At 33.3% G+C, this 21,088-nt stretch overlaps 4 protein-coding genes across 4 annotated transcripts; all 4 read left to right on the top strand.

The window, feature by feature from the left end:
* The first annotated feature begins 558 nt into the window (after positions 1 to 558).
* LOC110707947 (SPX domain-containing protein 1-like) lies at positions 559 to 5,178 on the top strand. The gene is made up of 3 exons (XM_021886033.1): positions 559 to 1,160; positions 1,804 to 1,933; positions 4,452 to 5,178. The coding sequence occupies exons 1-3, from the start codon at positions 846 to 848 to the stop codon at positions 4,895 to 4,897; spliced, it is 891 nt and encodes a 296-aa protein (XP_021741725.1). The 5' UTR covers positions 559 to 845; the 3' UTR covers positions 4,898 to 5,178.
* A 991-nt stretch (positions 5,179 to 6,169) lies between these two features.
* Positions 6,170 to 8,078, top strand: LOC110708141 (peroxidase 25-like). Its single transcript, XM_021886247.1, has 3 exons — positions 6,170 to 6,379; positions 6,527 to 6,689; positions 7,272 to 8,078. Exons 1-3 carry the CDS (start codon positions 6,170 to 6,172, stop codon positions 7,691 to 7,693), a joined length of 795 nt encoding a protein of 264 aa, XP_021741939.1. The 3' UTR covers positions 7,694 to 8,078.
* A 1,479-nt stretch (positions 8,079 to 9,557) lies between these two features.
* LOC110707944 (carbonic anhydrase, chloroplastic-like) lies at positions 9,558 to 13,622 on the top strand. The gene is made up of 9 exons (XM_021886031.1): positions 9,558 to 9,905; positions 10,471 to 10,523; positions 11,219 to 11,365; positions 11,463 to 11,511; positions 11,741 to 11,857; positions 12,163 to 12,302; positions 12,446 to 12,551; positions 12,917 to 13,075; positions 13,388 to 13,622. The coding sequence occupies exons 1-9, from the start codon at positions 9,711 to 9,713 to the stop codon at positions 13,427 to 13,429; spliced, it is 1,008 nt and encodes a 335-aa protein (XP_021741723.1). The 5' UTR covers positions 9,558 to 9,710; the 3' UTR covers positions 13,430 to 13,622.
* A 2,227-nt stretch (positions 13,623 to 15,849) lies between these two features.
* Positions 15,850 to 20,730, top strand: LOC110707945 (heme oxygenase 1, chloroplastic-like). The gene is made up of 4 exons (XM_021886032.1): positions 15,850 to 16,804; positions 18,725 to 18,948; positions 19,877 to 19,984; positions 20,261 to 20,730. The coding sequence occupies exons 1-4, from the start codon at positions 16,387 to 16,389 to the stop codon at positions 20,351 to 20,353; spliced, it is 843 nt and encodes a 280-aa protein (XP_021741724.1). The 5' UTR covers positions 15,850 to 16,386; the 3' UTR covers positions 20,354 to 20,730.
* Positions 20,731 to 21,088: the final 358 nt, after the last annotated feature.

Genomic DNA, 21,088 nt, shown 5'->3' with positions numbered 1-21,088 from the left:
ATATATATATATATATATATATATATATATATTACGAGAATAATTGCATGTATATAACGCGAATATACGTTACGTCCTCTTATAAAATTAATATCAAATATTACATATTTTAAAGGATATTCTCATCACTATACTGAAACGTCCAGACATACTGCTTACACTGAAACAACAACAGATCACAAATCCATATTCTCGCATAACTTTTCCATTATAATAAACCTTTGCTAAGATTTGAAGACAAGCACCCCCAAATTAAGCAAATCATAAAAAAAAATTAAATCATGAAGAGAAGAAGATACCATACACCAAAAGCATATTCCACATGGAAACTTCTTGTAACACACAAAAATTATATCACACCACTATTCCAACTAACTAAACTAACCCCACTTTCAAAAACTCAAGCCACACTACACCTTACCTTAAGCCACCTCACAAAAGCCACTCTTCTTATCTTTTTGTTATCAATTAAATTTAATTTTAATATTTTTAATTATCAATATTAATATTATTTTTATGCAAACCAATTTATATTGAAAATAGAAAGGAATAAAACCAAGAAATATACTTATAACACAAAAGCATGAAATAAAAAAATAAAGGATATTCGCACGTAACAATTTCGAATATTCTACTCTTTCTTCCCTCCTTTCTTTTCTCTTCATACCGTTTATATGACTCTTACCTCCTCCATTTTTTCTCTCTCCTCTACTACCTTCATCTTCACTTTCCATTTTCTCTCTCCTCCAATAAACTCTAACTTTCACATTCGTGATTTTCCGACGTTTTTCGGCGACGATTTTGTGATTTTTCGATTGAATATTGATTGATTGATTCTTGATCAGATGAAGTTTGGGAAGAGTTTGAGCAATCAGATCGAGGAAACGTTGCCAGAATGGCGAGATAAGTTTTTGTCGTATAAAGATTTGAAGAAACGGTTGAAGTTGATCGTTCCGAAGAATAATGGTTGTAACAATGGCGGCGGCGGCGGCGGCGGTGATGAGAGTTGTAATGACCGTCCGATGAAGAAGCAGAGGATCGACGGTGAGGAAAGTATGACGAAGGAAGAGGTTGATTTTCTCAGATTATTGGAAGATGAGCTTGAGAAATTCAATACTTTTTTCGTTGAGAAAGAGGAAGAATATATCATCAGATTAAAGGTATAAATCAATGATTTTAACATTAATTTTGATTATGTTTTCAAATTTAATGAAGTTTTTGGTTTAGTTTTGATGAATTGAGTGAAATTCAGATGAATTTAGGTTTTCAGTTGTTAATTTTGTGATCAGGTGCTCTGTTGAGCTGTAAAAATGGAGGAAAACGAAGCGTTTTGCTGGAATTTTGGCTTAAATCTACGTCGTTTTACTTGTTGATTCTGGATAAACTTGCCTAAATCTGATTTTTTGCTTAATATGAAGATCTAATTGTGTTTAATTTAGTTGAGTAGTTAATGATTTTCATTCAATATATATATGTCGTTTCAAGTGCTAGTTAATGTCGTTTTGCATTTTTAGCAACTCTTAGATGATGCCAAAGAGTTGGTCCCACTGTTAGTGGACGGTTATGCCAGTTATGCTATCAATATCCATGCTTTAATGGCTTCAAAACTTGCCATCTGTTAATTTACTATTGGTGTTCTGTAGCTAATCTTGGTTAGTTTGATTGATAATGATGGAACTGAAATTGGTTAATTAGGATTAAGTCATAATTAGTGTGATAATTGAAAGCTAGAAGTTTGTGAAATAATGTTGAAGTTGATACTTGGATGTTGATTGGTTTTTGTTTGTGTTGGTTTGAGTGTAGGAATTGCAAGACAGAGTTGCAAAGGCAAAGGTTTTTAATTATGAAGAGATGCTCAAAGTTAGGAAGGAGATTGTTGATTTTCATGGGGAGATGGTTTTGTTGGAAAATTACAGTGCCCTCAATTATACAGGTAGCTATCATCTGTGACTTATACGCTAATGACGTTCTAATTCTTACTTAATTTTTAGTGTTGCAATTAGTTTGAAATGGATAGAGTACTAGATTGCACGGAAGTAGTGTAACACTAGTTTAGGAAGGTGCATGATAGTTGATTGATGCTTTATTTTGGGATAATATTCCACTCTAGAAGGTAATAATGAATATAATTGGTAAGGTTGCTTAATTGTTGATGTGAAATGATAGTTGAGGACCTTGAGGTTGTCGCTTTCTAAGTTGGATATTCCATTAGCATATGGAATATAGTCCTTTGAATATGTTCTCTATGGGTTGACTCTAAGGAGACCTTTCGTGGATCTCACAATAGGATTTCCCTTGCATTTTACTAGGTAAGTACTTGTACTAAGTAGACACTAAATGGAGAACAATGATGATTGAGGGAAAATAATATTGTTTTTAGATTGTGAATATTTTGTTATGGGTATAATTGTGTGACACTATCACTTGTCAATGATTCAACAAAGAAGAGAAAAACTGATTATGTTTTCAGGTCAGCTGCTGTCTGTTGACTATGTTTATCTGGTGGACGAGTCTTCCAAAATAAAATATAAATAGAAAAACCTAAGCAAGTGTTATTATTGAGTCATGCATATTATAATCGTTTTAATTAACTTACCTTTATAATATAGTGTAATCATAATTTACATATGTATCTTATTTGTGTTTTAAAATTAATATAAAAGCACGTGTGTACTGAGTAGATAAGGATCGTTTTAATATTTTGTGATTTGAATTTCGATTTTATTTGAACTTGTCTATTCACTGGTATTGTGTTTAAAATTGATGCTGGTCAGACCAGGCACTCAATAGGATATGGTGGTCCCTGCTATATGTATGAATTATTTAAAAATTTCTAGTTACTATTCTTGTAGACTAGGTTAATAGTATATCTTTTAAGCAAAAATGATGGGAATAGCGAGAGTGAAGATGGAATGGAGTGTAGCCTTTACTTATAACATCAGGTTTGATGATCATGCCTATACAACATACAAGTATTTGAAAAAAATAAAAGCAATATCACAATTCACTGATATTGTGTTTAAAATTGATGCTACTCAGACTAGACACTCAATAGGATATTGTGGTCCTTGTGTGTATGATTTTTTAAAAAAAATTCCCAGTTACAATTCTTGTAGACTAGGTTAATAGTACATCTTTAAAGCAAAAATGATGGGAATAGTGAGAGGGTGAAGATGGAATTGAGTGTAGCATCTACTTATAATATTAGGTTTGATGATCATGCCTATTGCCTATACAACATATTTGAAAAAATAAAAGCAATATCACTATTCACAAATGATGTGAATAAGATAAATCTGCAATGTTCAATAACAGCCACATATGCCTTGTAGTCCCAAATATGTTGGGAAAGACAATATTTAAGGATATACAAGAAATGTGGTTGCTAATTTGCTATTGTTGGACTAGATCATGATCAGACCTCTCAGCTGCTTCACAACCTGTCTTGATGTGCAATTCAAATGATAGAATAAAAGAAGGAATCTTAAGGAATAAATAAAATAATGTACAAAAATTACTTTTTTCTTTACAAAATCTTCAAGAAAATAAAGGTTCCTAATATTCTTTTTTTCCCTTTTTAAAGCATGTAGCTTAATATTGTTTAGAAAAATTAGAATTTTACTGATTTGAGCTTGGACCATTTTATTTTTGATATCGAGATACATACATTGAAGCTTGTGCCTTGCCTTTATGTATGAGTTGGACTGGTGGATGTTTCAAAGCCGGGTTAGTGTAAAGTCATGAATCTGCACTTCTGCTACCCTAACAGAAAATATTGGAGATCAAGAGAGTTTCAGGGTTAATAGTCCAAAGACTAGAAATTCTAGAACAAATGCCTTTTCTAATGACCTTATTTGAAGTTATTGGCCTTATGAGTTCACTGTTTTCTATATATTTCCAAGTACCTTGAGCTGTTTTTGGCACAGGACAATTTACCTAGTTCGCTGCTGAATACTTCTGACACATGAATAACAATCTTGTTTGCTCACCGGGACATTTTTCTGTGACATGAGTTGATGAAATTTCTTATTATTGACCAAGTTTTTGGTGAGATTTCTGAGCAATATTTCATGTCCATATTGCAAATCACAGTGTGTTCCATACTTTCGTAGCTAACATAAATACGTGACGGGTCTGTCTTCTTGCTTGTTTCTGTGCGACTGTAGATAGCCTTGACTCTAGATGCTCCAATACAAGGAAGATGAGCAAATTGTTCCCTTAAAATGTGATTTTCTAGCGACTTAACAATTTAAAGCATTGATTATTACTTAATGAACAATTTCTTACAGAGTCCTGTTGTGACTTTATGTGTGGGTGGCCTCTGCCTTCTGGCTTAATATGTTTGTCAATAACAGGATATAAACTTGCTTCTAGCTTCTTAAGCTTCACAGACTCCCTTTTAATTTCTTATTTAGCATTTTTCTCATTCAATTCTGGACTTCCAATTGCAGGTTTGGTGAAAATTCTTAAGAAGTACGACAAAAGAACTGGCGCACTCATTCGCTTACCATTTATTCAGAGGGTCTTGCAGCAGCCTTTCTTCACAACCGACTTAATTTACAAGCTCGTCAAAGAATGTGAAAGAATGCTCGACCTTCTCTTTCCCACTGATGACGAGCCAACTACAGCCTATTCAGCCGATGGTGATGAGAGGTGTGACCCTACAACCAGTTCCACCAGCAATAATAACGGTCTGCTCAAATGTCCGAAGGAACTTGCAGAGATCGAGTACATGGAGAGCCTCTACATGAAGAGCACTATCTCGGCACTAAGAGCCTTGAAAGAAATCAGAAGCAAAAGCTCGACTGTGAGCATGTTCTCACTACCTCCCCTGCAACTCGCTGGTGCGGAGGAGACATGGAAGAAGATACCTATTCTTGAACAAGTAGCCAAGTAGGCAGCACTTGCTTCTAGAGGGGACTAGGGAAGAGACGCTACTCTCGTCTCCTTCGTGTATTTTTTTTACTGTATTTTTTTGTCCCTCGATCTCTTATCTCTTCGTAGATACTAACACAAAATGTAATACTACAACTTACTTCAACTACCACTAGCAGTTATACTAAGAGCATGAATTATGCACTGTATGATAAGGTTTGTCTATCAAGTATACTAAGAGCATGAATTATGCGCTGTATGATAAGGATTATGTTACGCACAATGTACAAGTTTCAGAAGAAATTACTTGTTGATAACTTGTTCATCCAGCTAGCTGTATTGTTTGCAAGTCTAAACTCAGGCTTCTTACACCAAACATGTCAAAACTCGAAACACCTGCGAGACGTGTTCGAAAGATACAGTAAGCTATTATAGGAAACAGGAAACACCACATAGCCTAGCCGTGGTAAAAATTTTAATTAAATTTCGAGATATTTTATGATACTTAAGTGATAGATAATCAAAATGATCATTTACGAATGTATAAGCTGTAAATTATGAGAATGACAACATATGTTCATGTGATATAATCGCTGCCTATTATCTATCAACATTGTGAGTCATTTCGATCAATGGGAAAACACACCCACTAACAAATCAATTTAAATGAAATACTATTGGAAAGTAATTGATAAAGAGAAGAAAAACAATTGGATGGATAGAAATTAGAAAAGGGGAGAGAGAAAGACAAAAGGGAAATTACTAATTATAAATGCTTAATGAATTAATAGATATGATTAAACAGGGTTAGAGGTTAAAGAAGACTAAGGGCTTGGATAGTATAGAGTATACTTTCAAGAAGAAAAAAATAAAAAATAAAACCATTTACGCATGGTATTTAAAGTTATGTTATATAAACGTGGAGAAGCCATTAAGGTGCATGAGGTGTCAGTTGACACCCAGTTAGAACTAAATTTATGATTTAATTTTTTTCTATAAAAATACTTATATAAAGCTAATGATCCATGACTCTCCATCTTCAAAATCTTGGCTTTGCCATTAGTAATTATTACTTATCAATCGATAATAATAATATCTAGGTCAAAACATGAACTCGCAAATAAGAATGAAAGGCGATAAGACATAATAGGTCATGGGAACATGGATATGGTATACAAAGGCACAAAAAGAACAAAGAGATGATCAAAAGGATGAAATGATGTGATATTTTCATAAACGCGTTACATACAATGATACAAAGAATTTAAAAAGAATCAAACCAAAGAAAAGAAAGATGAAGGCCTGCCTAATTGCCTATAGTATATTAAGTGATGCTTCAGTGTTGATTTCGGGGCCTTCATCAGAAAGAACCGCCTTTACAAACATTGGATTGAATGGCTTTGATGTGATTGATGAAGCAAAATCACAACTTGAGTCATTATGCCCAGGAGTTGTTTCTTGTGCTGATATCTTAGCTTTAGCTGCTCGTGATTCTGTTACTTTGGTAACTAATCTTGTTAAACTAATACAAATACAAACATGCATGATTATACATGTAACATGTGGGTATACGTCTCATGTTATGTATCTATACACGTTTATTTCTTCCTTGCTACAAGTACTTTTGTTTGACATGAACTTTAATGGACAGACTGGAGGTCCAAATTGGGGAATTCCACTAGGGAGATTGGATGGCAAGAGATCTTCAGCATCCGATGCCTTAAACTTGCCATCTCCTCTGGAATCTATTGCTGTCCATAGACAAAAATTTGCTGATAAAGGTCTCAATGATCATGATCTTGTTACACTTGTTGGTATGCCCTCGCCTTTGACTCTTTTCTAGTATAACGGATGCACCAAAATACTGGATTAACACTTTAACTCTTTCACAACCCTTTAGAAATAGGGAGTTGAAGTAGATTTTCACATTAGATTTACAATAGATCTACCTAATACTTTGGACGTGATAACTTTAATTTATTTATTTATAATACAAAGTACTATATATCTTAAATTTAGTATTGATGCTAATATTTCGAAGGTATAGGGTTGGGCCCTTCCAAGACATAAGACTAATGTACAATTGTCTGACCCTTTGTCCGAGGAACACTCCTAACCACATGAGCTCCTCTTAGGGCTCTCACGTCTCCTTTTAGTATATGTAGTGCAACTTATGCACAACCTTATATGTGGTTGTGGAATTAACACCTTAAATTATCATTTCAAAACATTGTTCAAACTTCATACATAAAAAAAATCTAAGATCATTTAGACTCGAGTATTAAGTTATCCTAACAAAAACTACGCACATAACTATTTCCTTTATTTTATTTGAAACAACTCAATTTCCTTGAAACATAATTTAATCTATGATCTCAAATTTGTGTCCTCTCTAGGTGCACATACCATTGGACAAACCGATTGCAGATTCTTTCAATATAGGCTCTACAATTTCACACCAACAGGCAACTCTGATCCTTCAGTCAGCTCACAAAATCTAGCCCAACTACAAGCCTTGTGTCCCAAAAATGGCAATGGTTTAACCAAGGTGGTTTTGGACAAAGATAGTGGGAATAGATTTGATGTTAATTTCTTTAAGAACATTAGGGATGGCAATGCTGTGCTCGAATCCGATCAACGATTATGGGGCGATGATGCAACTCGTGCAATTGTGCAAAATTATGCAGGAAATATTAGAGGGTTGTTTGGTGTTAGGTTCAATTTTGATTTCCCTAAAGCTATGATTAAGATGAGTACCATTGATGTTAAAACTGGTTCTAATGGTGAGATTAGAAAGGTTTGTTCAAAGTTTAACTGAATGTAAGTTTGGTTATTCTCAATAAATCAATTGTGTCTATCAAATGATAAATTGTAATGTTACACAAGTTGTACCGATAAATTGTAATGTCACGATGTGTTTTTTTTTTTTTTACTTAAATATAGGTTTCTTTTGGTTCATCTAACTTATTTTATCTGTACTTATATTATCTGAACTTATATAATGTTGTAGCATAATTAATACTCCGTAACTTACATGAGATTGTGTCAAAACTTATTTTCATTATACACGTCAAGTATACTATTTCCGAGGTCAGTACTTTGTATTTGTATTGCTTTATTCATGCTTGCTCCACTTCAAGTAATATTTGTTGTAACTTTACAGTTAAATATTTTTTTCTTAATCTCCCTTGCCATTTTAAAGTCGGAAGCTAAACAAAAACAAAGGGAGTATCTTAGTAAATTAGAATGCTGTTAAATTGAACTTCTGTATGCTTACATGAAATCGTAAAATGTTGTAAATATTAAAAAATGAAGGAAATATAACATTCCATACATTAAATTTTCGGTAGCTTAAGAGAAAGAGGTAGCATGGTAGACTTTGTAGCAACGTAGTGGGGTACTTTGCTGATTTGCCGCCCCATAAGGCCATAATGGCAGATGGACCTAGTCCATGATATTAGTTTCAAGATATCCAAGTGGAGCTCAAGCCCAAGTAGAAGACCAATCAGCCCAAAAAGTTAAGGATAGCCAATTCCTAGTTGATCTACAACAAGTCAACAAGTCTATAACCTTATTTTTTATATAGTCAAAATAAGTACCACGTATATAAAATTATGAATAGTATAAAAGTCAAACTGATATAATTAATCTAAAACAAATATAATACAAAATATGATTTTTTACATTGATTAATGTTCAAATTAATGTGGCTGTGTAGTGTATCATTATAAATTACCTTTGTGCTTTGTCCCTTAGCTTTTTGTTTGTCTCGATGAAGTTAGCTTACTTTTTTCTAACAAACAAGGCAAAATTGTGTAGAAAAAGTTGTAAGTGAGAATGATGAGGAAAGAGTGAGAGTAAGTGGATTGCAAATCTTGCAATAGTTGAAAATTTTACCAAATGGAGTATCAAAGCAATCTCAAAGAAGCACCCAAAACAAATAAGAGGAAACAAAAGGAATAGAAAGAGTAATTAATAATTATAACATCTGTTTTTTATTATCTGCAACAAAGGAATATTTAATACATTTTACGAAGTAATAAATCATTTCTGATCACAATCTATCATAAAAAAATAGATATGAATAATATGATGTCCTATGTTTAAAGTATACGTGTCATTTGTTGGCCTCAACTCAATCTACCTTCTCATGTCAATAGATTTGGGGGCGAAAAGACATCGTCCATAGACCATACGTACACCTTAGCTTCTTCATGTATTATCCATCATCTTCATCCATGACCATGATCACAAAAAACAAAAAGACAAAAACAAAATACATTTTTTTATTTGAAATTTACCAAAAAATTTAAATTTCAAAAATCCATATAAAACACACAACCTTCCATAACTCTAAAATTTAAGCATTAACTCCATGCATACACCAATTATCTAATTATCCAATATATGAGGTTGATGAATCCATGAATATATAACATGCCAATACAAAATTTGAATTATTTATTTTTTTCAAATGTAACCAACACAAAAATTAAGGTCCAACATTATCAAGATGAGTATGTATACCAATAACATTTTAAGGCATAGCCTCTTAAAATTATAAGAAGCTCTCATTTAGCTAGATGTCTTTTTCATTATCTACCCTAGGACCCATTTGGGTGGTGATTGTTAAAAATTGATAAATTTTAGATAAAATCCCTTAAATTGAAGGGTGGAAATGTAGGTTCTCTTACATTTATAAATCAATATAATCTTGCACCCCTTACAAAAATAAATGTACTACTACTAACATTTATAACATTATATTGTATTAAAGTTTTAGCTTACTTATCGTATAGAGAGCTCTTCTATTCTCTCTTAATTAACACACGTAAATGTCGACTGCTGCTTCTTCTTTTAACGGGTGGTGCCTCACCTCTCCCGCTCGTTCTCAATTGAAGAACACACCCACTTTAAGGCCTACTTTCTTTGCTAACAATAGGCTCAACCCTTCTTCTTCTGTTCCCCCTGCCCTTATTCGGAACCAACCCGTTTTTGCTGCCCCCGCCCCTATCATCACACCTACTTTGGTACGTACATTATGTTTTATCATATGTTTTTTTCCTTTCAGTATAAGTAGTTCTTGTGTTAGTCAGTCATATATGGAAAAGTGAGATCGCGTGACATTTTATTCATTATATAGGTGATCGACATTCATCACTAAAACATATTGTCTACAAGTAATTAATACAATTTTTGGGGTAGTATTTTACATGTAGTTCTAAAGATAAGAGATGTTACATTTTTTTGGGAATGAATGAAATATGTGCAACTAAAACCTCTAGAATGTACTACTAGTAGTAAAACTAAAATACTTAGCTAAAAAATGATGTGAGTAAGAGTACTACATTTTAGAAACTTTTAGCATAGTTTGTTTCCATAATATACTTCATTGTTGTACATTCATTTTCTTTACTTCTTTAGGATAAACAATATGTTTGCAAAGCTAACAGAAAAAGTAGGCCATTTTCTTCGTCATATGAGATAAATCTCTAGTAATAATAGAGTCTAACAACAATTACATTTTACATAATCATTTTCATGATCATCCCAAATTCTACAAAACAATAACGTTTCGAAAATTTGTTCAAGCAGAAGGAAGATATGGAATACGAAGAAGCCATTGCAGCCCTTAAGAAGCTCCTAATGTATGTAAATCTTCTTGTTTTTGTACTAATTTAAATTAATCATGATTATGTATTGATTTATATGTTAATATTTTGTTGTATTACTCTAATAAAGTTGGTATTTTTGAAGGATCATGCCATTTTCCTCAACAAACTAGCAATAAAGTGGCGGTGTTTAGGTTATGCATGGGTAGGGACGAATTTAATAAATTTTGAAAAGGGGTGGTCTAAATTCAAACAAATAAAGAAAAGAGAAACAAGGTCTACCACATGTTGTACATTGGATTTGCACCAAAAACATACGTTGTATATTATATTTGAATGACCTAAAAATTTCTATTCAAATTTTATTGGATAAGATATCCAAATCCCCCATTTTATTGGACATATGTGAGGGAACAAAAAGGTTATGTATGCATCATATATTCCTCAAAGAAAAGAAATTTAGAAAAATGTATGTAGTAATAGATTTAAAGTTTGATGATAAAGGGTTTAATCGGTCGATCCATGGAAACATGTAGTAAAATGTTAAAGGAGTTACGACATATGCTGATATGTGATCCATATGGTTGAAAATTTAAAGTATTATGCATGTCGGTTAAGATTGGTTAGATTCATAGATGATGATGATGTGGTGGTCATGGACCATCCAATAAATTTCGTATGAAAGAGGTTTATGGAAACATGATTTGATGTGACATGTTAATTGACTGTAGTGAGAACGGCGAGCTTGAAAATGAAGCCGCATCAAAAGTGGCGCAGATAACAGCTGAGTTAAAAACCGTTGATGGCAAACCATCATCGGATTACCCGGTTGAGAGAATTAAGGAAGGGTTTATCAAATTCAAGAAGGAGAAATACGAGTAAGTAATGATTTATTCTTATATGTCTATTGTTTATGTAAAAGACATGTTCGTTAAAATTAATTAATTGAGAAATTTTTGCACCTATTTATTGTAGGACAAATCCAGCACTCTATGGTGAACTAGCTAAGGGCCAAAGCCCCAAGGTAATTTTCACTTTCAACTAATTATTCTTATAATCTAACTAATCAGCTAGATAAATCATCTAATTTTCACTTTTTTATTCTTCATACTTTGACTTTTTTACATTTGTTTTAAAGAGCTAGTATAGGCATGTTATATTTTGTGTAAATAATAATTAATACTCATAAAGTATAAGTATAATCTATTAGTTATGATTGAAATAACTGATAAAATTGCGAAAATGGTGTGTAGTTTATGGTGTTCGCATGCTCCGACTCCCGTGTGTGTCCTTCGCACGTTCTAGATTTCCAACCTGGTGAGGCTTTCATGGTTCGCAACATCGCCAACATGGTCCCAGCATTTGACAAGGTATATATTGCTCATATTTTAAAGACTTTTTTTATGGTTTTTTTTTCTTTTGGATAAAATTTTTATGGTTAATATTTATTATAGCATAATGATAGCAAAAATTAATATTTAAAAAAACTACTTTTTTATTAAATTATTAAAGTTACCTACGATTTAATTTCTATGATGACTGTACTTAACTAAAATTGATGGTTGAATCGATTTATATACTCTATCACGCCTCCTCAGATGATTGAAACCCATAATCGATTTATATACTCTATCAATAATATTTTGTTGATGCATTTAATTTATTTTGTGCGCAGAACAAATATGCTGGAGTTGGCGCGGCCATTGAATATGCAGTTTTGCACCTTAAGGTGGAGAACATTGTTGTGATTGGACACAGTGCTTGTGGTGGAATCAAGGGGCTTATGTCTTTCCCTGATGAAGGACCAACCTCAACGTAAGTTGATTATACTACTAATTAATTTTGTCAATTTTATCTATTTTTGAAGCTTATATAAGTAATTGATAAAAGTAATCAAAGAGTATATATATTTAATCAATTTATATTGGACTGATAATGTTATGACTTTGATTGCCTAGTGACTTCATTGAGGATTGGGTCAAAATCTGCTTGCCTGCCAAGCACAAGGTGTTAGCTGAGAATGCTTCCGCACCTTTCGCTGAACAATGCTACCATTGTGAAAAGGTTAAGCCTCCTTCACTATATAATTATATATACTCGCTCCCTCCATTCTCGAACTTTTATACCTGTCAAACACTCGTGATCCACCACACACATGTTGTTCTAAATGAACCCGTACCTTAGTTGAAGTGAATATTACCTTTATTTACTATATATATATGCTACATACACATTTTGAATATAAAGTATACAACACGTTCATTTTTAGCTAGTCCAGTCAATTCAGTCATAATAATAAATTGATAAGTAACTTAACACAATGACATGTTGTACATTATGTTTTTGAGATAACTGGTTTTTATCCTTAGCTTACCTAAATTATTACGAGTCTTAAATAAACTAATCGTGTTTTTATGTACCATTTTCAGGAAGCTGTGAATGTATCACTAGGAAACTTGTTGACATACCCCTTTGTAAGAGATGGTTTGGTGAAGAAGACTCTAGCTTTGAAGGGTGGTTACTATGACTTTATCAAAGGATCGTTCGAGCTATGGGGGCTCGAATACGGCCTCTCTCCTTCCCAATCTGTATGAACAACGAACCATTTGACTGCATCCTAATGCATCCATCACTTTACCTCCTCTTTCTGATCCTTTCTTCATGATCTTTCTATTTTCTTTGTATCATGTTGTATGTACTACTCACCTTATTCGAGCAAATAATAAGTTTGTGAATGTTAATGAATATATATATGGAGATAATTAAACGGCTTCTTTGGTTCAATCTCAACATGTTTATGTATATTGTCATCAATTGTTGTTTGAATTGAAGTAATTAAGTGATTAGCTAGATAACTTCATTCACTTCATTGCATTTGCTCTTCTTTAATTTATTGATAGGTTAAAGATGTCGCCACGATACTTCATTGGAAGCTCTATTAGCTTACATAGAGAGATGGATTTGCAGCCAAGACGGGCAATGGGTTATCTTATCTAGCTACCGTGTTGACATGTCATTCTGATTCTCGTTTTGAGTGGCTCCAAACAACTCGGGATTTTCACTCAACCATGTATATGCTACTCCCTACGTTCATAAAAGATGATGAAGTTTCAAAATTTTGGCCCGTCCCAAAAATTGTCTTTTCTTTCTTTGACCTTTTAAAGTCATTACCCATTGTTGACTATATACCAACAAAAACTAAGTAAATTATAATATCACGGTAATCTCTTTAATTATTATTAAAAGAATAACCGGTATATTATAATTTTTGGGAGTAGTATTTATTGAATAACCATCTCTTCATTACACACTAATGCAACATAATAGCGAAATAGTCACATATATGAATCAAACTCGGTCTTAAGACTTTATACATCGACTACATACTCAACTAGTATATTATACAAGTAATAGCAAAAGAGGTCCATGTTCTTTCCATGGACCCCTTGACATTTTGAAAGGTAATCTGGGTGGTTGGAACCATCCAATTTTCTTTTAAATCGTTAATTTAGTAGTTTACAGACACACCTCTCTTAAATAGCGAAACTCAAGTCCACCACACGTGTTTATCTGACTGATTATTGGTTACTTATAGTTCCAAATAACATTATATGACCTCTGAATGGATGTATCCTTTATCATTTCGATAGTTCTCAACAAACCTCCAAAATTGCTCTAATTTTGTGGATTATACGGCCTTCAATTTGGGCAATTTCAAACTTTTCAGACCCGAAAAGAAATAATATCCTGAGTTCTTCCTATAGACCCCGCGACACCTCGGTAGGCCATTGGATGGTTCAAGAGTAAGAAACAAGTTGATGCGGATCGTGGAAGTTCACATAAAGATGAGGTCCGTGTGTATTGATTCTTGGACAATTCCAAGATATGCTCAAATTGCTACGCAAGCCCAAGTTCAGGACCACCCTCACCTCGTAATATGAAACGAGCCCATATAAAAGACGAGCCATGTATTAGTATCGTTTTACACAACTGCTGTTACTTTCAAAGTTTATGACCCAACTATGTCCATGGTTCTACGCCATTTAGTATTAAATTAATACGAAGTACTGTAGTAAATATCTAAATTTTGGACCATAATATATGAAGTAAAAACGATGTTGAATTTTACATTGAAGAAAAAATTATTACTCTCTTTAGTATACTTTTAAGAAATTGTTACAGGATAATAAAGAGGAAGAAGAATAGGAAGGGGAGAAGCATGTGAAGTCTGAATAGGAAACATGGCTTGTTGGGAATCAATATATAATAACACAATACTAAAACAGATATCAGGATTAACACGTGTCACTTTCTGCTGCTGTTTTTTTCCCTTTAAAACTCTTCCCTCCTCTTTTAGCAAAAAATCTTTTATTTTTGTAACATTTGCAAATTTATAATAAAATTATTCTACATCTTATATATTATCTATATAAAATGTATTCTTTTTTATTTCGTGTTCTTAATTCTTCACTACACATTTATCTAAAATATTATTCCAAAACTTTTTTTAGTTATAGAAAAAGTGAGTCACTGCTTTGGTACAATATACTATCATTACCACCTGAACATCTTTTAAACGGAGTATTATTGAATTTTGCCGAAAAAGTCAAATAAAATTGATTTATATAGTTGATAGTAAAGAAATTACTTTAAAACATCACTTTATTTTTTTTTTTCAAGTACCTCTTTATATTTTGTTTTTTAGACTAATAGTATTAGATATGACTGTATAATAAATGTTGTGCTCGACAACTATATCATATGTCTAATTTTGGGAAAATGTAAAATATCAATCAAGTTTTTGTTATTAAGTAATTAAAAAAATTAGGGTTTTTCTATCTAGTAACCTTGTTAATTTCACTTTTCTACGTTGTGCCCCAACTTATATCACTATCTACACTGTAACCCTAATATACATTTTGTTCCATACGGTAACCTTGTCGTTATCCCGCCGTAAAAAAATTCCGTTAATGGAGCCCACTCTCCATTTAATAATATTTTTTATCGATTTGCGCGTTGGAAAACCTTCCGTTATAGGTTTTGGAGGCTATTTTAGCCCTTAAGGATCCAAATTAAGCTCAGATTTCACAAAAAAGTAATGTAAATGCCTCGTGTTGCTTATTGAAAAATGTCTCGATTTACGTGCTCACGTTTGAATCATGACACGATTACTTTATTTTATTTGTAAACACCTTACCTCTTACAACAATACCTCTGATTACTTATGTTTTTTCAAATTTAACTTTTATTACCCCCTTAATTTATTACTCCTAATTCAAGGAGAAACCTTAGAGGAAACCAAATCCGAACCACTGGATTTTGGGTCGAAAAGACACCGTGTTCATTTTCCCAACTTCTTGCCGTATTTCACCCATCATCTTCATCCATTAGCACAGAAAAAGAAAAATCCCATTAAAATATAAAGCAGAAACACAGAACTGAACACCATACTATACCTTCCAATTTTTATTTTTTTTTACACCTCCATTGTCACACCAATTATTCAATTCTTCTTCCCACTAATTAAAGCTTCCATCTTTATACTCAAAATCAAAACTTTCCATCTTTAATCCAACTCTTCTTCCCACTAATAATTGTTTAAATAATTGAGACTAATTCTTTTAGTCTCCTAAATTATACTTCTTTAATCCTAAATCCCTTTTACAATTTGCGACATAATAGACTCAATCATTCTTTTTAGGTTTTATTATAATTCTTTAATCTAGAAACCCTATTCCAATTTATTAAGAAAATTAGAAAAAAAAAAAAAGCTTTTCAATTAGCTCCCTTTTGTAGTTCCTTGCAAGCAACCTCAATTTAATTTTTTTTCTTTATTCTTTCCTAGTCAACTTTCCTTTTCATAATCCATATATTATTTTCTTATAAATTCTGAGTTTCAATGGCTTCCTTAGCATCAATTCCTCAAACCCAATTATTTTCCAAAAACCCCAATTTTAATCTCAAGAAAATCAACCCAATTCATAAATTTTCATCAATTTCCTTCATCAGAAGAACCCCAAATCATAAATTTGGATCATTGGAAAAAATTACCAAAATGCCCCTGAGAGCCACTGCTGTAACTGCAGCTGATGCAGAGGTGAAGAAGAGTTTTGTGGATGAAATGAGAACTGTGGCAATGAAGTTGCATACTAAAGAACAAGCTCCTAGAGAAGGGGAGAAGGTGGCAAAGGGTCCTGAAGAAAGGTCTCCTGCTAAGTGGGACCCAACTGTTGAAGGATATTTGAAGTTTCTTGTTGATAGTAAATTGGTTTATGATACCTTGGAGAGGATTGTTGATGAGGCTCCTGTTTCTTATTGTAAGATTTTCTCTCTTTTGTTTTGGTAAAAATTGTTGATTATTATTGAATTTAATGATTATTTGATTTGCTTTTGTGGGGTAATGAATATTGGTACTCCTATAAGTTTAGGATTCATGACAAAAACATGTGTTGATCGGTGTGATAAATGCTTAATTATTGTTAATCTTTCTGTTTTTAGTTCCACTAATCATCTTTCTTTATTTGTTGGTTGTGGAATTTGATTGCCAATTTTATAAGTAGGGCCCCAAAAAAGCATGAAGAGATGACAGATGAGGCCTTATTATTATTATTATTTTTTTTAATAAGTTGAAAGAATTTGCTGCTGTATTTATTGATGAGATACTTTTTAGTTTGGTTAAAGTATAATAATAAGCATATTGTGTACTTAAATGAGGAACCGTGAGGATGTGTTCTTACCGAATGAGGATTCTTTGAAGTAATCATGTTTACTGTTTAGCCTAAAGTACCTATGTTCAACGACTCCAATCTGTTGCTGTTTAGGTGTAACTGGTCAAGGCCCTTGTATCGGTACCTGTTCTGTACCTATCATGTTATCTAGTCTTAGAGAAGTATGCTAAGAATGCAATGTAGGGTTAGAATTATTAAATATACCTGCTGTTGTGTGTGGGATCACTCATAGAATAGATCACTAATTTAAGATCAGTACCTTATTCATACTTTTAGTGTTATCGGTTCTCTGAGCAGCGTGCTAACAATGCATCGTGCGATTACATTCATAGAATATACCTGATGTTGTGTGGGGACACTTGTAGAGTAGATCAGGTGTTTGAGATTAGTCTATGGAGTTTAGTCTAGGTTGAATTGCCTTTCAGTGAATTGTATTTTGTAAATTTGAGACTGGTCACTTGTTAGCTGTTAGATTGGGGCTAAGTTTTCTGTATGATCTAAAGTTTATAATATAGGTTGTTAAATGCTAAGTAGGTTATTTCAGTTAGCATATTTTACCTTTGGCATGTATCTTCAACTCCTTCAAATTATTAGGTTGATAGTCTCAAGAATGAGAGCAATCCTATAGTTTCATCCATATTGTAGCCATATCAACGTGATAATCTTATTTGTTGGTTGCCATTAGATCTTGTTTGGCCTTTAGGAAGTTAGAGCTGCAATATTCAGTTTTTCATCACCATAAATCTCTCTGTGAATTGGTCATGTTGAGCAGCCATGCAACATCAAAAAGTCTACTTGTTTATGATGATGCACATTAATTATTTTAGTTATCTCATTGGGTTCTAAGGCTTAAAAGTTTGGACCTTGATGCCCATCCTGACAAGTGACAATTCTGTGAAGGTATCACTCTCCCAGCACTATATTGGCATAACCTTAGGGTTGCATAAATAGGAAAGTAAGCTCCTTTGGCCATCATTTGAGATATATTTTACAGTTGGTTTCTAGAAATCTGTCTTTTACACATTGGAGTAGCTATTTTGATTGCTCTGCCTGGGGCACGAATCTAAATCTAGATAGCAGTTTTTTACTTGTCAAGACTGGCCTTAAGACACTTTGAGATTGTTAATTTTCATTATTGCAAAGTTCCTCTCTTCTCATGAACCATATCATTGTTAGTTTGATTTTAATTTTCAGATAATTGTCTCGTACTCCGTAAAAGTCAGCTAAATGTTATGTGCTACTGTTGCCAACAATTTGGGGAAGAGGTGTGCTTTTAGTTTGGTTTTGCTTTGAATGCAAGCTCAGATGCAATCTGTTTTCTATAGTTCGACATTTAGGATTGTATAATTCTTTGGAATTTCTTACATGATGCTCTTGTCTTCTGGACGAGCCTGCCCCACTTCATGTCTTTGGAGGCTGGTGATGATTAGAATTGCAGTCTAGTTGTAACTTTGTCACTGGTCTTTGGCTGAGCTTGCCTGTTATTTTTTACCTGACTTCTACTTTCAGATGCCGAGTTTAAGAACACAGGATTGGAACGATCACAGAGTTTGGCTAAAGATCTGGAGTGGTTCAAAGAGCAAGGCCATTCTATTCCTGAGCCTTCTGAGCCCGGTGTTACATATGCTAATTATCTCGAAGAATTAGCGAAGAAGGATCCTCAGGCATTCATTTGCCATTTCTATAATGTATATTTTGCCCACTCTGCTGGGGGCCGCATGATCGGAAGGAAGGTATGTTATTACGTGTTTAGTAGTCCTAGCTTTGCATTACATATCTATCATGTAGTTGTATTTCAAATACTGATTCTTGAATCTGTTAAGAACTTAAGATTATGTGCTGCCAGATATAATTTTAGGGCCTGATAGCTCCTCTGCATGTGTCAGTTTTCCTGTTTTCGTCTACATGATTTTCTGATACCCATGCTTGATCCGAGGTGACATGAAGACTCTCAGTAGCATAGGTTTTTGTTGCTCTCAGTTAAATCTAAGCAGTCTGATATCTTAGTGCCTAATGTTTAAACTTTAAAGATTATAGTACACTTGCGGTTTGGAATCCTCTTTCATTGCTTATACCCTGATCTACAAAAACGATACCTCCTCCATCATGGACCAGGTGTCATAGTTTCTGTTCTTGGTTGTCTGAAATCCTTGCCTATGGTTCTTCTGTACAAGAAAACTTTACTCATGCACCAATTTATATTTACTAGCCAACTGTGACTTATCATATGACTAGGAACGTTACTTATGCAACTGTCTTTGGATATTTGTTGTTTTTCTACTTTTCACATCTCTCGTGTTTTATGCTATTTTGTTTTTAATCTGTGAAATGTAGAAGTTGTCGTTTGGGCTGCACCCAGGGGTTGTAATAGTGAGACTAATAAGTAAATATTGATGATGTTGCTATCCTTAGGAGATGACTAGTTGAACAATGAGCAACACTTATGGGTTTTCGTTTTACTGTTCCTTTATTCAAATAATGATTTTCTAACTGGAACATAACTGAGATCACACAGTTGATGTAGTTCATTCTGCTACCTAATATTATTATGGTGGTAGTCGTCATAAAAAAAAATTCTGGACAGGAAATCATAAGATGAAGTAGACTTGTCTACTTTTGAGGGTCGCAGTTCCATTTATTTATCATCCCTCTCTGTGATAGGTTTCGGAGAAGATACTGAACAAAAAGGATTTGGAATTCTACAAGTGGGATGGTGACCTTTCTCAGTTGCTCCAGAATGTGAGGGTGAAGCTAAATAAAGTTGCTGAAGTATGTCTCATTTTCTTACCCTCCATATTTGGAAAACTTTGTTTTCAATTATTTCAGTATTTTTCCTTTTTTTAAAATAACATGTACAACGATTTGGGCAACTTTTGGGATAATCCTATTTTGCTAGTTAGTAGAGTATTAATCTAGTTAACCCCACCTGCTGCAATGTTTAGTGTATTACTCATAAATATCCTTTTTGGAGAAAACAATTGATATGAAACTTCAACAACCCGAATATAGAAAGCTCTATTAAATTCGTGTTGATTTGTTTTGCAGAGCTGGACAAGAGAAGAAAAGAATCATTGTTTAGAAGAAACTGAGAAGTCCTTCATGTACTCAGGGAAAATCCTGCGTCTCATATTCACATAAACCGTGAAGCTGCCTCATCACTGGGTTTTCTCGTTGGTCCTTCAATGGTGCAAACGCATCATCACTTGTTTATATCACTCAACATATGTTTTCTTTGTTCTATTTGTTTTTCCTATATTCTGTAAGAAAACTCAGGTTCACAAATGTGCATATATCAAGATTCAGGTTTCACAAAGCTGTTTCAATATGTTTAGTTGCTGCAGTACCCTATTTGGTCTGGTTGAGGTTTTTGCCTATACTCTCGAGTCTCGGCATTAAGTTCTACTGTGAAACTAGCTAACCATTGGTGTAACATCGGATTCGTATACAAGCATGCACATATATCAGCCGCGAATATAATCCTTTTGTCCAAGCTATAAACTTGTGTTTTAGCTGTAGTATGGTTGTTCTTCACTAAACTGTTGCAGTTTTAATGAATGATGTATAAAAAGATAAGAATATAAGATGCATCTCATGGATCTCTATACTACGTAACATGGTATCACAAACAAATTTAAGTAAGTTTTTGGCCTGTGACAAAATTACTTAGGTTTAAAAATTTACTCGTAAAAATTAGTTGGTGATAAATCTTTGGGATTGATGAACACGCTGTTCCTCGTGTTACTCAGTAGAAGAGGGAATAAAAAATTTAATTTAACTAATCTGCACTTGAAATCCCTGGAGTGCCACGCGCAACACGAGCGTTTATGATGTGTTAACAAAATAACTACTGAGTACCAGCTGCACAAAATAAAA

This window comes from Chenopodium quinoa, unplaced genomic scaffold (assembly GCF_001683475.1).
Source record: "Chenopodium quinoa cultivar QQ74 unplaced genomic scaffold, ASM168347v1, whole genome shotgun sequence".
Classification (NCBI taxonomy): domain Eukaryota; kingdom Viridiplantae; phylum Streptophyta; class Magnoliopsida; order Caryophyllales; family Amaranthaceae; genus Chenopodium; species Chenopodium quinoa.
The sequence above is the reverse complement of the archived record's forward strand: the minus strand, read 5'-3'. Positions and strand labels throughout refer to the sequence as shown.

Coding starts and splice junctions, on each gene's coding strand:
- LOC110707945 (XM_021886032.1), top strand. CDS start 16,387: ATGGCTTCCTTAGCATCAATTCCTCAAACCCAATTATTTTCCAAAAAC. Junction 16,805..18,724: donor TGAGGCTCCTGTTTCTTATT/GTAAGATTTTCT, acceptor TTCTACTTTCAG/ATGCCGAGTTTAAGAACACA. Junction 19,985..20,260: donor AGCTAAATAAAGTTGCTGAA/GTATGTCTCATT, acceptor TTTGTTTTGCAG/AGCTGGACAAGAGAAGAAAA.
- LOC110707944 (XM_021886031.1), top strand. CDS start 9,711: ATGTCGACTGCTGCTTCTTCTTTTAACGGGTGGTGCCTCACCTCTCCC. Junction 9,906..10,470: donor CTATCATCACACCTACTTTG/GTACGTACATTA, acceptor TTGTTCAAGCAG/AAGGAAGATATGGAATACGA. Junction 12,303..12,445: donor GATGAAGGACCAACCTCAAC/GTAAGTTGATTA, acceptor TTGATTGCCTAG/TGACTTCATTGAGGATTGGG.
- LOC110708141 (XM_021886247.1), top strand. CDS start 6,170: ATGAAGGCCTGCCTAATTGCCTATAGTATATTAAGTGATGCTTCAGTG. Junction 6,380..6,526: donor CTCGTGATTCTGTTACTTTG/GTAACTAATCTT, acceptor TTTAATGGACAG/ACTGGAGGTCCAAATTGGGG. Junction 6,690..7,271: donor TGATCTTGTTACACTTGTTG/GTATGCCCTCGC, acceptor TGTCCTCTCTAG/GTGCACATACCATTGGACAA.
- LOC110707947 (XM_021886033.1), top strand. CDS start 846: ATGAAGTTTGGGAAGAGTTTGAGCAATCAGATCGAGGAAACGTTGCCA. Junction 1,161..1,803: donor AATATATCATCAGATTAAAG/GTATAAATCAAT, acceptor GTTTGAGTGTAG/GAATTGCAAGACAGAGTTGC. Junction 1,934..4,451: donor CAGTGCCCTCAATTATACAG/GTAGCTATCATC, acceptor TTCCAATTGCAG/GTTTGGTGAAAATTCTTAAG.